A 16,616-nucleotide genomic window follows, 5' to 3' on the forward strand; every position below is an offset into this window, starting at 1 on the left:
AAATCGGATTGTGCTGGCTCTTAAATACCAACTTTAAAAAGCCCAGACTTAACCAGTTTAACCATCTTAAATCTCTTTATTGAATATTTACAAAGAACTTTTGAAATGTCCAGACCAAAAGGTACTAAAATAACAAGTGCTTCCTTCTCCTACTGTCCATACTTTGGACCTTTCCTTTTTATTATTAGCAAATCCACTAGAGGATATTAAAAGGTGGATGGAAATTCTAATTAGTCAATGTTCTCCAGCTGTTATCTCTCTCAGAAAATAAAGAAGGGGAAACTGAAATTCATGTGTGAGTGAAGACTAGCGATTATTTATGGATTCAATGACCAAGAATAATGTAAAGTTAGCAGGATCATACCATGTGTTTCTTTTAACTTTGTGCTTTGAAATAAATCTAAAATCTGATCCATTACCTTAAAACAATATACATGGGAAATCTAAAAAAGTTATGTGATGACTGGATTTCATTAACCATGTTATCCCCTTTCATCAGAATTCTAGCCAAACCGTGCAACTAACCAGTGAGAAAGTGGCCTTGAAAAAGTCATCTAATTTCACTGAACCTCAATCTTTTTCACCCTATAAAATGAGCATTATACTAATGCATGTGTAAATGTACTTTCACTAAAGTTCTTCTCTGATCATGGAAGTTACATGATCCTGGGTTCTTAAAGGCCTAAACATTTTACTAAGCCATAGTGAACTTAAAAGACTTTACATTAAAGACATTCAAGTTTGGTTTGTGTTTTTCATCACAGAACCAGCCCAATCAGAAGAGGTTCATGAGCAATGAATTAGCTAACATTGGATGTTTTCAGTCATTCTAAGCATGGATTGTGATCTAGAAATGACAAGAGAAATCCCAACTATACTGTTCAAGGTTTTAGATCTGTCCAAATTATTCCAGCTCTAATATTTTTTATGCTGTTAATTTGCATTAACTGAGAACTCTGAGACTTAAAACAAAGCCAATAAAAAATAAAGAGGCAATGTATCTAAAAAGTTATCAATAAAAACAATTTAAAATTTTAAAAAACTTAATAATTTGGAAAAATATAAACTTTTCATTTAAAATTGTATAAATTAAACCAATAATAAAGTTTTTTAAAGTCATACTTATGGTCCCTAGGCACATACTTTTGATAAGGTCTTGGATAAGGCACATATCCTTCTCAACACTCCTGGACAACTCACAAAGCCCTTATATTGAAAAAGCTTCCACTCAGCTTTAATTCTGAGCTACCTAATTATAATCTATGATGACTGCTAAATGACTATAGTTATCATATTCAAACTTACCTTTAGCGGCATTAACCACACCACCTCTCACAAATGTTTTCACTTTATTGCCATCACTGCCTTCAAAAGCAGCCAGGAACTCTTCATAAATCTCAGCGGCTGCCTTCTCATCCTCCTAAGTGAGTAAATTTTAACAATTTAGTATTACACTTTCTACTAAATATCCCCCAAAATCATCCAAGTACAGACTAAGCAGTTGAAATCTTCCAGCTCTAAGTAGTTTCAGAAGTTAGAATTAAGCAAATGTCATCCTTGGGAGTAAAAGCATGCTTCCAATTACCAACATAAACTCTTGTTTCTATACTGAATTAAACCTATTTGAAGGCATGCTTCAGAACTTGAACTCACCACCCTTAGGTATATCATAGTCACAGCAAAGATATCAGGCACAGGAGAAGGGAGTATAAATTACCTTTTTCTTCAGTTCTTCTTGCTCTTTCTTGCTCAAAGTCCTTTTAGCTGCACTCATCTTCCCAATGCTAAAAGCTTTGAGCTTGTTTTCCAGAAGTGGCTATACAAAGAAAAACAAACTTAAATGTTTATATAAACAATTCTTAAAAATCCCTTCTTTTCAGAACAGATCTCTAAGTCCCACACAGCAGTCAAGGTCCTCTGTGCAGAAAAGAGGACCAATGGACAAACCCAACAAGACATGCTTCCCTCTAGTCTTTCTTTCAACCCACTGAAGGTCAGAGAAAGAAGAGGACCCTCATGGAGATGCTGTTGGAGTCACAGGGGAAGGACAAGAAGAAATAATGAACTTATAAATGGGAGAGAATGAAAACAAAATTTCAATTTTAAACTCTTTCCCTCTCTCAATGGTTACAATATCACAAAATAGGTTCATTTTAAATCATCAATTTAAAATTCAGGGGTGGGGATGGGGTGAGAACATTAGGCAAGTTATCCCTAACCTCTTATACCCACAGACCTTAAGGAATTCTACAATTTTACAATATAACTAAAAAGAATTATGAGATAACACACATATACACACACACAAAACAATCCTTATAGAGATCCATATGGGTTATACATTTGCACATGTAATTCAGTACATTTTTCATTGTATTAGCTCAGTTGTGATGATCTATTTTCCTCTTCCTTGTCTTTTAAAAAGTAACATTTGCTGTGGCATGGCTGAGAGGATGATGAGAAAAATATCAATAAAAATTTACTTTAAAATTTTTTAAAATTACAATTTGAAAGTACTGAAACCTCTTACCTAACAACTTAAGATAAACTTTTCATTTAAAAAACTGTATAAGTGATTAAACTAACCACATAGATTCTATTTTTATATCTCGATAAAATGTTTCAGATACAGGGAATCAAAATACTTTTGAGTAAGGGAATTGGTTTACAAAGTATCTTTCAAATCATCCAGTTATAGTAATGGGATACCTTTGCAATCATTTCCTTATCACTAAAACAAAGTTGGCCAATCATTCTAGTGACTTGATATTAGTACCTAACAATATTATTATAAATCATCTTGGAAATGTTTATATCAGTAGTATAATCTGTTCATTTAACAACATCCAAAATTATCTAAATGATGTTTTTCTAAAAAGATTAATCACTGTAAAATTAGTAACTGCAATCAGTCACCATTTCTAGCTCAAAAATAAATATTTTTAATTTAAATTTAGATATGAAATTCCATTTTCATTTCTTAAAAAGAGAAAAAAATCTTTTTGCTGGTAATATATTCTCCCCACAAAAATACAATTAAAAAAGTTAACTAGAACTTCTCAAGACTGCATCAACTGTATGTATCTTCACAAACACTGGCAAAACTCTATATTACAGGTGTCAATTAGATGTCTCCTCATTTTATTTCCTCTTAAATCATTTTGTTCCATTTGTCTCTGCGGTTCACTTGCATACTCATCCTGTTCTTGACTTTTAGCCTTTTCTAAAGCAGTGCATTCTTAGTTTTTTCCCCAATTCTCTCACCAGACATAGACCTTTATGTCACAACATGAAAGGGACTTCATGAGTTATTTTACAGCTGAGAAAACTGAGGGCCAAGAATTGAGTGATTTGCCCAAGGTCACAAAAGTCACAGGCATTAGCAGCATCGAAGAATCAAGTCCTCTAACTTTCCATTGTATCACAAAGTCTTTAGTTGAATCATTCTTCCTTAAGCCAAGGGCAGGAAGCTAGGAGGGGACCAACACCCAAGCCATCTCTCCAGCATTTGAGCACACACACCTCTGCTCCCTTATCTAAAATAAAATGTACTGCCTGTCTTGTTAAGAAGGCCTCCCTGGACAAAGTCATGAACAAAGGCCCAGTACAGGGCAACTCAAGAGGCCAAACCTGAGTAAGAGAACAAATGAACAGCAGAGAGCAGAGGGAACATTCAGCCAATTGCCTGTTCCTCTGGGTCATACTGTAATCATCCTATTCATTTAGTTTACATCATCTAAATTATAGGTGAAAGCAAAACTGGAGGTAAGATGGGCTGAAAGAGAAGAGTGAAGAGGTACTGATAGAGAAAGTCAGACGAGAATAAAGATTAAATTTATGGAAAAAGTCCTAGACTTGAAGTTCTTAGACCCGAATTTGAATCCAAAGCTCTATCATTCACTAGTGGCAGGATCACAGAGCAATCAAATGGTCACTCCAAGCCTCAATGTTAAATTGTTAAAATAGCAACAATGCTAGCATTGTGATACACTGACTTATTCAATATCTTTCTGAAGGAGAATACATTCACCCTCTAATGGAACTTGTTATGAAGAGGTACCAAAATAAGGCTTGAGAGGTAGGTCCAGTCATGATTCTCAAAAATCATCTTTCAAATCACCTCTAGGACATATTCCAAAAGCTTTTATCCTCTGGATTTTTATATATCTATATCTATATCTATATCTATCTCTATATCTTAGATTTTTGCAAGGCAAACAGGGTTAAGTGGCTTGCCCAAGGCCACACAGCTAGGTAATTATTAAGTGTCTGAGACCGGATTTGAACCCAGGTACTCCTGATTCCAGGGCCGGAGCTTTAACCTCTATGCCACCTAGCCGCCCTGATTTATATATTTTTTAAAATATCATTTGTAAGACTTACCAAATTAATCACAGGAGAACTAATTATTTTCCCCATATTTGACATAATATAGACATGGAGAAATTCCCCTTGAGTTCTACTCCACATACATACTTGCTTCTTATCTTCAATACTTGCTTCTTATCTTCAAATTACACTTAACCTTGGAAAATTAGTATGCTATTTATATTGTGACAGGTCTTTTATTGTAGTTAAACCTTCCTATCTTAGATTGTAACTTCTAAAGAATATAATTGGTAACTGGGGGGAAAGGGGTTATTTTTATTTCTGAATGAAACTTTTTGATAAAGAACTACACATGAGGTGATAGTTTATACTTAATCAAAAGTGACTTTGAAAATATCTGAAAGAGGAAATCATACTGACATATCAATCTGAGAGGTCAATCATAAATAAATTTGGCTGTGGACACATGTTCTACAAATTAATTAGACTGAGAAGAAAAGGAGGCAAGAGTTCTTATTTGCTTTCTTTGGGGATAAAGAATGGCCCAAATTATCTGTACAGGCAAAAGTTTGTTAATATATATGTTTCATATTAACCCAAACTGTTATCTTTAACAATTCACCATATTACTTTTAAACAAGACTGAAATACAAGTTTGAAATTTAATAGTTAAACAATAAGAATTTAAAGTTGAAAACCCCTTCTAACACAGAGCAAATGTTAAACTCCTAAGTTATTTTTTTCTAACTCACCCTAGACAGATTTTGATGAGGAGAATCACAAAGATTCTCACGGGTATTTTCTGTCCTATAATTGTGCTTCCTTGGACTCTTAGGCCGTGTCCGACTTGGCATATCTGTATCTGAGGGTCCAGCTGCATCCATCTTCAAAGGGAAAAAAAGCAAAAGAAATCATATCTGAAGATTATATAATCCTAGGTTCTTGCAAGATATTTTTCTTTAAAAATAGAAAAATAGAAATGAACAGATTAAAAAGTTAATCATTTGAGAAAGAAGACGCTCTATTGGCAATCCCTTGTTTTTCCCTTCCTCCTTATCATATGCATCAGTTTATGCAGATATGTATATGATACAGATTTCACAACTATATCCTATGCAAGATTATATGCTCAAAATTTTAAAAATAATAATATTTTGTGGGTTAGAATGATTTCCCAAAATGCACATTTACTATTTTGTTTCAAGGTATTTCCTTGTTTTCCCTTAATGAATACTTTAGCAGATTCGACATGTGAATTAACTGCCTCTACCAAAGCAGACTAACACCTGCAGGGAGAACTGAAGAGTTTAAGTGACTTGCATAGATCACACAGACAATGGCTATCAGGAGAGGCATGGTCCCAGGTCTTCCTGCTTCTCTAGAGATCTACCACAACACACTGTCTGTCCATCTATGATTTTTTGAAATGGTTAATTTCAATGACTTTTAGATTAGTGAGTTCATGTAAACTAAGCTTTTATTTCCTTGTCTTAAACATCACTAAATTATGAAAATTAATATAGCCACAATATTCACAATTTAGAAGTTATACAGCAAATAGTATAGAATGGTGAAAATAACACTGGATTTGGAAGACCTGAGGTCAAATCTTGACTTTGTCAATTATGACACTATATGACCTAAATAACTCTCTGGGTCTCAGAGTATGTATTATAATGCTCTCTAAGGTACTTCTAACTCCAAATCAATGAACCACAAAAAATATACATTTTTTCCAGGTGATAATTTGTGATACTTGATTCATTCCATTCATTCAAAAATATTTAGAATATCAGGCATTGAAGAAAACATCAACAGTTATAAATGTCCAACTTATAAATAACTTCACCTGATATCCTTAAGTGTAAAATTAATTTGAGAGCAATTAATGGTGACCCATTTCTTTAAGCAGGTTCCACTGCCACCTCTGACATGCAGGGGTCTGGAACCATCTTAAATCCCTGGGAGCTTTTACATTTTTCTCAATACATTTTTGGGGACCCTCCCACATAGTCAAGTTGACCAGCCATCTAGTTCTCCCCTCTTCATTATTTGGATGATCTCCTTCCTCAGGCACTGGTGCCGCTTTGGAACATTTTATCAATGGCGAGGATCAAGACCTGGAAAGGCATACTTATCAAATCTACAGATGACAAAACTGATATGGATCATATATGGGCTGGAGAACAGAATCAGGATTTTAAAAGATACAGACAGTCTGGAAAGATGAACCAAAATAAATAAGATTAAACGTATACAGGGAAAAATGGAACATCTGAAATTAGCCACAGAAGTGATCAACGGAAGAAGCTGAGACCTGAAACTGACAGTAATTCAAATGAAAATGGTGGTCTCTTGGGCCTACACCCTACTTTGATTTTTTTTAAATTTTATTTATTTAAAGCAGTGAGCTTTAGTGACTTGTCCAAGGTCATACAGCTAGGCAATGATTAAGAGTCTGAGGTTACATTTGAACTCAGGTCCTCCTGACTCCAGGGCCAGTGCTCTATCCACTGTGATACCTAGCTGCCTTCTATTTTGATATTTTAAAGTACCTGTGATATTTCACCGACAAAAGATCAGGCAGATATCAATTCACTATACTTTTTGTCTGTGTCTTTCTAAAAATCCTATATTGCACTGAATGTCTTCCTCTTTCCTCTAAAATTCCAGGAATATCAAAATGAGACGGAGTAGTACACTGACAAAGGAGGTCAACTTGGAATCAGAAAAGAATTGAATTCAAATACATATACATAATCATAGGCAAATCATGTATTTTCCTCCTCTACAAAATGTATGATTATCCCCGTGTTTATGAGGAGCATTGTGGAGATCAAACACAAAAATGTATAAATTAGCAAACCTTCACAGTGATCTCTCCATGTCAGTAATCATGATTAATTCTTCTTCTCCTAGATAATCTCTTCTTTCTAGGACTTTGTGATTGACCCACCTCTGACCACAGCTCAGTCTCCTCTACAGGTCTTCGCTTATGGGTCCCTGAAGGCCCTTTCTTGGGCCTCCTTTTCTTCCTACTCTCTTCACTTGAGAACACCACAACTTTCTGTATCACCTCCCTGCCAAAGGTGCTCAAATCTCTACAGACAGCCCTAGTACTCCTAATTCACAGGATCAAGTCACCAACTGCTGATTTCAAGTTCCATGCATTTCAAAAGCATCACACACAAAACTGAACTCATTTTCTTACCCCCAAAAACATACTTTTCCCCTAACTTCCTTCTTTGCTGCAGGTCAAACCACCATCCTCCTGGTCATATAGTTTTGAAACTCTAGTATCACACCCTAGACTTCTTACTCACATTTCCCATAACCAATTCACTGGCAAATTTTTTAAAATCTACACAACATGTGTCACATTTGTCCCCTTCTCCAGATCCATACAACTATCACTCTTATCCAGGGCCTCATCCTTCTCATCTGGGCTCTAAGTCTATTGAGAAAACTGCCAAAAGGAGTTTCTCCAAACACAGATCTGATCATGTCATTCACCTGCTCAATAAAACCTAATGGCTGCCTGTTGCTTCAAAGACCACAAGTACCACAATCTGGCTCTAGTCTACCTTTCCAGTCCATTACTTCCCTTTATATTCTTTACATTATCTTATTTGATACCTACAAAAATCCTCATTTAGAAAATTGAGCTTCAGAGAAGTTAACATGTCTATGTCACAAAGCCAATCTGCAAGATTGGTCTCAAAATGACATTTTAAGACACCAAATCCAATATTCTTCCTATTTCTCCCTATCACATAGGACCAAAAATTAGAAATTATAGAAAAGCAGATTTTACCTTTATATAAAGAAAGACCTTTCTAATAATGGCTATTTGACAATGGAGCAAAGTGTTCTGCCATGCAAAATAATGGGCTTCCTATGGTCTCTGGAAGCATTCAAAGCACTGTCAAGGATGCTTTTAGATGAAATCTGTGATAGCAAAAAGAAGTTGGACTATATTTCCTGCAGGTTCCTTTTGACTGATTTCAATATTACTTAGGCTAATATGATCAAGAATTTTTTCCTTATGCAACCCTAAAACCCCCTCCTGAATCATAGTAACCCTTTTTTGGATACTTTAAAACCTAAAATTGGCAAAAAGGAAAGATCTTGCTTTTAGGCTATGTCCAAATACGACATTATACTACAAAACTGCAAAGACCCATGACCATATTGATATAAAGTTCTATAACTGGTTAAAAAAAAAAACAGTCTCAGAGCATTCCTGAGCCTGAAAAATATAACATTACCCTGGGAAAAAATTTCTCTAATATTGTTAGACTTATCTTCCCATGATATAATGTATCCCGCCACATCCACATTAAAAACTGCCACAGCTTTAAGACTATACTAGAATGGCCTTCAAACACCCAGAGCCACTGTTATACTATAAAATGCTCTAAAGCAGGGATTCAATAACTTTTTTTCCCATATTTTTACAGCTAAATTTCAATTAAATTGGTTTACTTTATATTCCTGTTTTATTTCATTCTTTTAAAAACATTTTTCTAATGACAAATGTTGGAGAGAATGCTAAAAAACTGGGACACCCAATGCACTTCTAGTGGGACTATAAACTGATCTAATATTCTTGAGAGCAATTCAGAACTATGCCCTTAAGGCTACAAAAACTGTACTTACCCTTTGATTCAGTAAAACCACTACTAAGTTGCATGGAAGATCAAAGAAAAAGGGGAAAGACCCACATATATAAGAATATTGATAGCAGCTCTTTATGTGGTGGTAAAGAATTAGAAATTTAGGGAACATCCATCAACTGAGGAATGGATGAACAAGTATATGATTGTGATGAGTACTTACTACAGTATAAAGAAATGACAAACAGGATGCTTTCAGGAAAAATCTGGGAAGATTTATTAACCACTTATTAACCACAATTCAGTATTCACAACTGACACAATAGATAGAGCAAAAAGACTAGAGTCAGGAAGACCTGAGTTCAAATTTAGTCTCAAACACTAGTTATGTGACTCTGGGCAAATCACTTAGATACTCTTTGCCTCAGTTTCCTCAGATGGAGAAGAAAATGATGAATCACTCCACTATATTTTTGCCTAGAAAACCTTAAATGGGATCATAAAGAATTGGACACAATAAAACAACTGAACATTAGCAACAAAGTATTTTGAAAAATGCTATTCCAACTCCAGAGAAATAACTGATGGAGTCTAAATGCAGATCAAAGCATACTTTTTACTTTATTTCAAGAGGGATTTTTGGGTCTCCATTTTCTTTTCCAACAGCTAATATGGACATATATTTTACATGACTTCTCTCTCTCTCTCTCTCTCTCTCTCTCTCTCTCTCTCTCTCTCTCTCTCATATATATATATATGTACTATACACACACACATATAAAATCTATTATCAAAATGTTTGCCTTCTCAAGGTGGAGTGAGGGAAAGATTTTGGAACTCAAAGTTTTAAAAAACATGTTAAAAAATTTACATGTAATTGAGGAAAAAAAACCATTATTCTGTAAAAAAAATGCTTATTTAGCTTCACCAAACTGACAAAAGGGTCATTGATAAAAGCATTATGGTGGTTGAGGAATTACCATTTAAGATTTTAAGTTTTGCTTTTTTAAAAATACTTTTTTCCTAGATAGGATTAAAATATAAAATAAGGCTACTAAAATTACAAAATTCATATGAAGCAAACAACAAAAATAGTATCACAATCAAAATTTTAATGTAATATCCACAAAAGTTTTAATAGTGAGGAAAGGAATATTCCTTCGCAATTATTCTATTGTCATCTTTTATACTTACATGTGCATCTGAAGAGCCAGATGAATGTACTGTGTCTGATGATCTGGCCTGTGAACATAAGAAATATAAAGTTAATTTAAAAACAGAGGGAAAAGTTTTTGTACTCTAAATAAAATATGCTATTTTCCTTGGTAGAATTTACTCTTCCAAACTTGTTGGCATGTCTTTCTCAATTAGCAGAACTTAAAACAAGCAAAGCCCCCAACGTACAAAAAAGTTGCATTTCAAACAAGCCAGCTGTAAGAAGATTTAAGTCTCTATCTGACCAGTAATTTAAAAATTTAAACATGGATTATATCCCAATCATATATAGAGGATAACAAAGAGGAAAATACATGCAAAAATATACAAATATAATAGCCCATTACAAAAAAGCAAAATATATAAAAGGAAAAGCAGAAGAGGGAAGAATCTCCTGTATTTGGGTAAAACACAGAAGTTGTAACTGAATGGTGCTGTGAATGAAGAAAAGAATTTCAAAAGCAATGAAGGATAAACTGAACAAATGTATGAAATTTTAAAGGGGAAGATAAGATAGGGGAAGAGTTTAAATAAGGGAAGCAGTATAAAACAAGGCTTGGAAAACTTAGCATGGCATCAGACCATGGAGAATTGAAGGCTAGGCTCAAGCATTTGTATGTCATTCCAGTTAGTAACACAGTTACTGAATGTTGTAAAGGAAAGTGATAGAAAGTAACATGTACATGAATATTAACTTGAGTAATATATACATAGATTAGAGAGAGAAAAGTTATTTAGTTTCTACAAAAGACCACAATCTGCTTATGAGTGTCAAACTGCCACAACAAAAACAAAAACAATTCACTAGACACAGAAAAAGTCAGTACAGAATGATATATGGGCTCCCCCTTTCTGATAACCAGAAGAGCAAAAATTAAAAAATCCTGAATTAAATGACTAAAAATCAAAACCTGACTGAACTGCTGGTTCAGGATTCTTCAATTTCTTAGCAAATCTATTTTTGCTGACTATTGTGGCAATTTCAGCACAGAAACCCAAGATTGTGAGCATCCATAGAACAAATCCTTCCCTGCCCCCAAGTTTGTTTCTGTACCCACAAAAGTCAGAAGTAAAATGTCCATTCTTTCAAGACAGGTTTTTTTTTTCCTCCTTCAACTTTATCTTTGATTGTGAGCCTCTAGAACAGCTCCTGGCACAAGTAAGGTACTTCAGATTTTCATCCCAACTGAGAGCTCATTTAATCTGACCCCAAAGACATTTTTAATTCTAAAAGTCTTTGAACTAACAATTAGCAACTTTAGAGTTTAAATTCCATCCAAAATATTTGCTGTATGTTTTCATGTATGATTTTGACTGTAGCCTTAAAATTATGATGCTTTTTGGAAAATAGCATTTTATACTTGAATTAGGAAAGAAAAATATGGGCTTAAAATGAAGGCTAGATTAAAAATTATACTAAGATTAAGAATTAAGTGATTTGCCCAATATGGTTAAACATTAGGGTCCTTATTTGAATTCAGTTCTTTTGATTCCAAAATGCACTCTTCCTATTCCATGAGTCAATGATAGGGAATAGATGAATCAATTTAACTGGCAGCAAAAGGATATTTAATAGTCTCTTAAAACAAAGTAACTACTACAAATAGACCTTAATTTCAGCATTGCAGACTCCTCTACTAAAAGGAAAAAAAAAATTCAGGCTGGACAGTAGGAGGCCACCTGATGTAACATATACATTGAAAGAAATCTATTGCAAAGAGGTCCCCAAATTTCCCTATCCAAGCAATTCTCCAAACTCCAGTCAAATCTACATTGCCAATATTTTTCAACTCCATGCTTTTGATTTTTTGCCATAACTGTCCCTACCTCAATTCAAGTCCTTTAACTATGACTATTTTAAATAGTCTTAGAAAATGGTCTTCTTTTTCTCTCCATCCCGATCTATAACTTACACTACTAACACACTAGTCCCTGCTTGAAAATTTTCAATAGCTATCAACTTGCCTTTACATAAACAAAATATAAACTCCTTACTTTAGGATTTAAAGTTCTCTGTAATCAGACTCAAACTAATATTTTTTTCCATTTTTATCATATCTCCCAGTACATACTCTAAATCAGGAGATCTTAACTTGAAGCTCATATGGTTCCATAAATTTGGAAAGGAAACAATATCTTTATTATCACTAACATCTACCTGAAATTTAGCATTTCCTTCAAAGATGAAGTTAGGATACAGACATTGCTGGGAAGAGTCTCTAGACTTCACCAGACTGTCAAAAGGGCTCAGAACAAAAAAAGAAACTGCTCTAAGTTCCACAAAATTTGGGTTTCTCTCTCCCATTCTCATCCCCACTTCTGTTTCAATGCCTCTATTGCTCCTATGAACCTCCACGAGCCTGGAATGTCCTTTGATACTACCAACTAAAATTTTTCTTCCTTCAAGATCCAACTTGGGAGCAACCACCTCCATAAAGTGATTTTTTCCAAATGAGAGATTCTCATGAAATCTTCATGACATACTAAATATGTTATACTTTATGACATACTAAATATTTCAGAATTGCAATGACCCAAAAAAATTCAATGCTGGTGATGAGACAACTAGGCTGATCCTCAACAACTTCACAGTTAAATGATATGGTGAACAGAGAATACTGGGTCTACCTGGAGTGTGGAGCATTTGCTAGCTGTGTGAACCTAGACAAGTTATTAAGTCCTGTTTGCCTCAGTTTCCTCAATTGTAAATGGAGATAAAGCACCCACCTCACCCAGCTGCTGTGAGGAGAGAACATTTGCAAAGACTTGGCATATAAATGCTTCTTTCTTCTATCCCTCCCTCCTTCCAGTCTGACACTTAAGCTTGAGGAAATTACCAACAAAAAGAACATTGAGGGGTTTGCTTCTTTTCATAGTCTGCCTTCAATCAACTTTGTTCTTAATAATTGCATGCCCCTGGTATTTTCTACAATTTCCCCCTCTGCTGAGCAACAAAGTTTAAAAGGAAAGTTGGCACTAAGGAAATGTGTAGCTAAAAATCAGCTTGTGTACTGTCACCTTGAATAATCCAACACTAAAATACATTATCAGATGATCTTATTAACCTTAGTAAAGCCAAGAATAACACACCAATAAAGGGATGAGTAAGACTTTTCAGTAATAACCTAGAAGAAAAGGATTATTTGTCTAGAATAGGTAGACAAGAACTATGGCTTGTCTCCACCACCCCTCCCCAATCCAATTGTAGTCAAAGTCTGCAGATCTAAGCTTTCCAACAGCACTAGACACACCCATCCTCTTCTTAGACAGTGCCCCCATTCCAGGACAGGTCCTCAACACCCGCTATGGTCTCAGAACAATCTCAAAAGGGTCTATTTAGGGTTTATAAACACCCTAGTCTGACTTCTACCTTAATGCCCCAATATATCCTCTTCCATCCAGTGACACTGGCTATTCACAAACAGAAACCTCCATCTCTCAGCTCCAAGTATATTATCTGGTTGTCTCCATTTCTGGAACACTTTCCCTCCTCCACTCCAAACTACTGACCTGCCTGTGTGAACTTCACATCTTCTACAGAAAGGTTTCTCCAGCTCCTCTTAATTCTAGAGCCTTCTCTATTATTACGGTGTATATGTATATATATGCATGCTATCTCCTCAGAGGGCAAGCTCTTTGAGGGCAGGGACTGTCTTTTACCCCTTTTTTGTATCACCAGTGTTTTAGCACAGTGCCTAGCATAGAATAGACATTTAATAAGCAATTATTACTCTTTTGGTAGTTCTGATATTTCTCAAAACAACTCTGAAACAAAGGATTATCATAAAATAGGACCATATTCAGGGGAAGGGAGAAGGAGAAATGAAAAAATATGTTCTGACAAAATTTTTAAAAAAAGTTAAGAGATTTTTCCTATCCTCACACCAATTTCAAGATATTTTCCTCAGAAGACATTCACTAGTTAACCTGAGGAATTGGTACATTCATTTCATCACCAAGACTGGTTCATTCATATTTTGTTACTACTTTGTTAAAAATTTCCATTCAAAAACAACGAATGGACATGTGAGAACACCTAATCAAATCCCTCATTTTATTGTGGGTTTAATTTCTTTCTAATTTTCAAAATATTTCATTGATGATCTAACATAACTTTCAGTTCATAATGAGGTAGACCATGTCATATTAATAAACCTTCCATATAATAAAGTAGAGTTAAGTCAAAATAAATCAACATATTGGATATATCTGAAAATGTGTACCTCATCCTGCCCACACAGCTCTGCCAAAAAACAGAAACACACTTGCTCATCAAGTCCTCTGAAGTCAAAATTGATCACATTGGTCAGAAGTCTAAAGTCTTCATTGTTTTCCTTTACAATTAATATGATTCACCATATAAATTATTCTAACAATTCTCTCATTTTAAGGAGGAGGAAAATAAAGAAAAAAGTCAGAAAGGTTGAATGTGAAGGAGTGGGGAGTAGCAGCAAGAGTGCCAAGTAGTGGTGGTACTGGAAGTAGTGACAGTAAGTCAAGGAAAATAAGTGATTCAAATTTATAAAGCACTTTGTCATCTGCAAAACTCTTAAAATTATTACATGGTCCCCACAGGGAGGTAAATGAGGAAAAATGAGGCAGAGTGAAATTAGGTTGCCCAAAGTTTCTAAGGTAGAATTTGAACTCAAGTGCTGACTCTAAGTCCAATGCTCTACTCTCAGTACTGTCAGAGGTAAAGAGAGTCACTCAAAAATTCCTGTTTTCTCATTAACTGCTTTTTTTGCCTTTTGCACTGCCTATGCTCTACTTGAAAAATGCTATTCCTCCTCACCTCCACTGCACAGAATTCTTTAGTTATTTCAAGGGGCTAGAAGTATGTTACCTTTCAAACAATGTTAAATAATTTCATAAATTGTTTTCTTAGTTCTGCATCATACAAGTCTTTCCAGGTTTTTCTGAACCTGTCCCATTTGTCATTTCTTATGACCAAATAATATTTCTTTTTTTTTAAGGTTTTTGCAAGGCAAATGGGGTTAAGTGGCTTGCCCAAGGCCACACAGCAAGAGTGTCTGAGACTGGATCTGGTGCTTTATCCACTACGCCACCTAGCCGTCCCTAAATAATATTTCTTTAAGGGTTGAAAAGCACTAGAAAGGAAGCAGCTAGGTTGCAGAGAAGATAGTGAATCAACCCTGGAGTCAGGAAGACCTGAGTTCAAAGCCAACCTCAGACACTTAATAATTGCCTAGTTGAGTGAACGTGGGCAAGTCACTTAACCCCATTGCCTTAAATAAATAAAAAGACACTAAACACCAAACAAAATTCAGAGAAAATTTAATTGGTTGACTTTAAGAGAAGAAACAACTGGTTAATGGAAATGGGCATCATTTCCACATCAACTATCCATGAAATAAAATCAATCAAAATCAATCCCAGATTATAGGAGAAAAGAAAATGCCCCCCCTTCCCAAAAGCTCTAGTGTAATCTATTTAACAGACTGTGGTTCCTGAAAAATTGGAAACCAAGGGAATATTGATTTATCATCACTTTTAGAAGTTTCATATGACTGACCAAAAACAAGCCACCAATACAAGGGTAAGAGAATTCAAAAGTTACCTCAGATAGCAAATGGGGAGGCAGGATAGTCAAGACAAAACTGGTTTAGAGTACAAGCTAACATGAACAATACTGGGGGGGCAGCTAGGTGGCGCTGTGGATGGAGCACTGACCCTGGAGTCAGGAGGACCTGAGTTCAAATCCAATCTCAAAATTAATAATTGCCTAGCTGTGTGACCTTGGGCAAGTCACTCTTGACCACATAACCTTAAAAAAAATAAAAACAGTAACATGAAGAATATTGCTGAAGATTAAAGTTTTTGCCTCTCCAAACAAAAAGTAGCAAAGAAGAAAGTAAGCCAGGAAAGAAAAAAAGAAAACTTGTCATGAGAACCAAATAAACCAAAACTAAAGTATTTACAAATACAACTGTGGCCAAAAAATTGATGCAAAATATATCAGATTTAAGCTAAGTTTCTAATGTAGCTAACTATTCTTCATCAACAATAGTGACCTTCACATTTGAATCTGACATCTCAGACACTGATATATTATGTTGATACAAGGAAATGATATTTAGAATTATCTTGGGAAAAGTGGCTAACCAGAAGCCATTCACATTAGAAAAATTTGGCAACATAACTATGAACACAGCGAAGGATCAAGTCTCAGGATCTCAAGAAACCAAATAAATATATAAAGGGGGGAACTAGAAAGTATTACAAAACAAAACCAAAAAGGTCAACAACTATGCATCATATGGCATGTAAGAATGAATAAAAAACATGGTTATAGTCTTTTAAGAAGCCTCTCAAGAATTCTAAAACTTCAAGGAACACAGATTACTTGTCAAGCAAAATTTCTGCTATACTCAAATAAATGTTAATTAGGAGAGTTCTGCAATGACACAGATTACAAACTGCAGGACATTAATCCTG

At 34.9% G+C, this 16,616-nt stretch overlaps 1 protein-coding gene across 5 annotated transcripts in view; it reads right to left on the minus strand.

The window, feature by feature from the left end:
* The window catches only part of U2SURP (U2 snRNP associated SURP domain containing), a 68,285-nt gene that overhangs the window by 39,511 nt on the left and 12,158 nt on the right, over nucleotides 1-16,616 (minus strand). For all 5 annotated transcript variants that reach the window (XM_074191144.1, XM_074191143.1, XM_074191140.1 and 2 more), the window contains exons 2-5: nucleotides 10,140-10,187; nucleotides 5,082-5,213; nucleotides 1,718-1,816; nucleotides 1,306-1,420 (exon numbers count right to left, since the gene is read on the minus strand). In XM_074191144.1, coding sequence (XP_074047245.1) covers nucleotides 1,306-1,420; nucleotides 1,718-1,816; nucleotides 5,082-5,213; nucleotides 10,140-10,187 — 394 coding nt within the window. The remainder of the gene's footprint in view (nucleotides 1-1,305; nucleotides 1,421-1,717; nucleotides 1,817-5,081; nucleotides 5,214-10,139; nucleotides 10,188-16,616) is intronic.

Source organism: Macrotis lagotis, chromosome 6 (assembly GCF_037893015.1).
Source record: "Macrotis lagotis isolate mMagLag1 chromosome 6, bilby.v1.9.chrom.fasta, whole genome shotgun sequence".
Classification (NCBI taxonomy): Eukaryota; Metazoa; Chordata; class Mammalia; order Peramelemorphia; family Peramelidae; genus Macrotis; species Macrotis lagotis.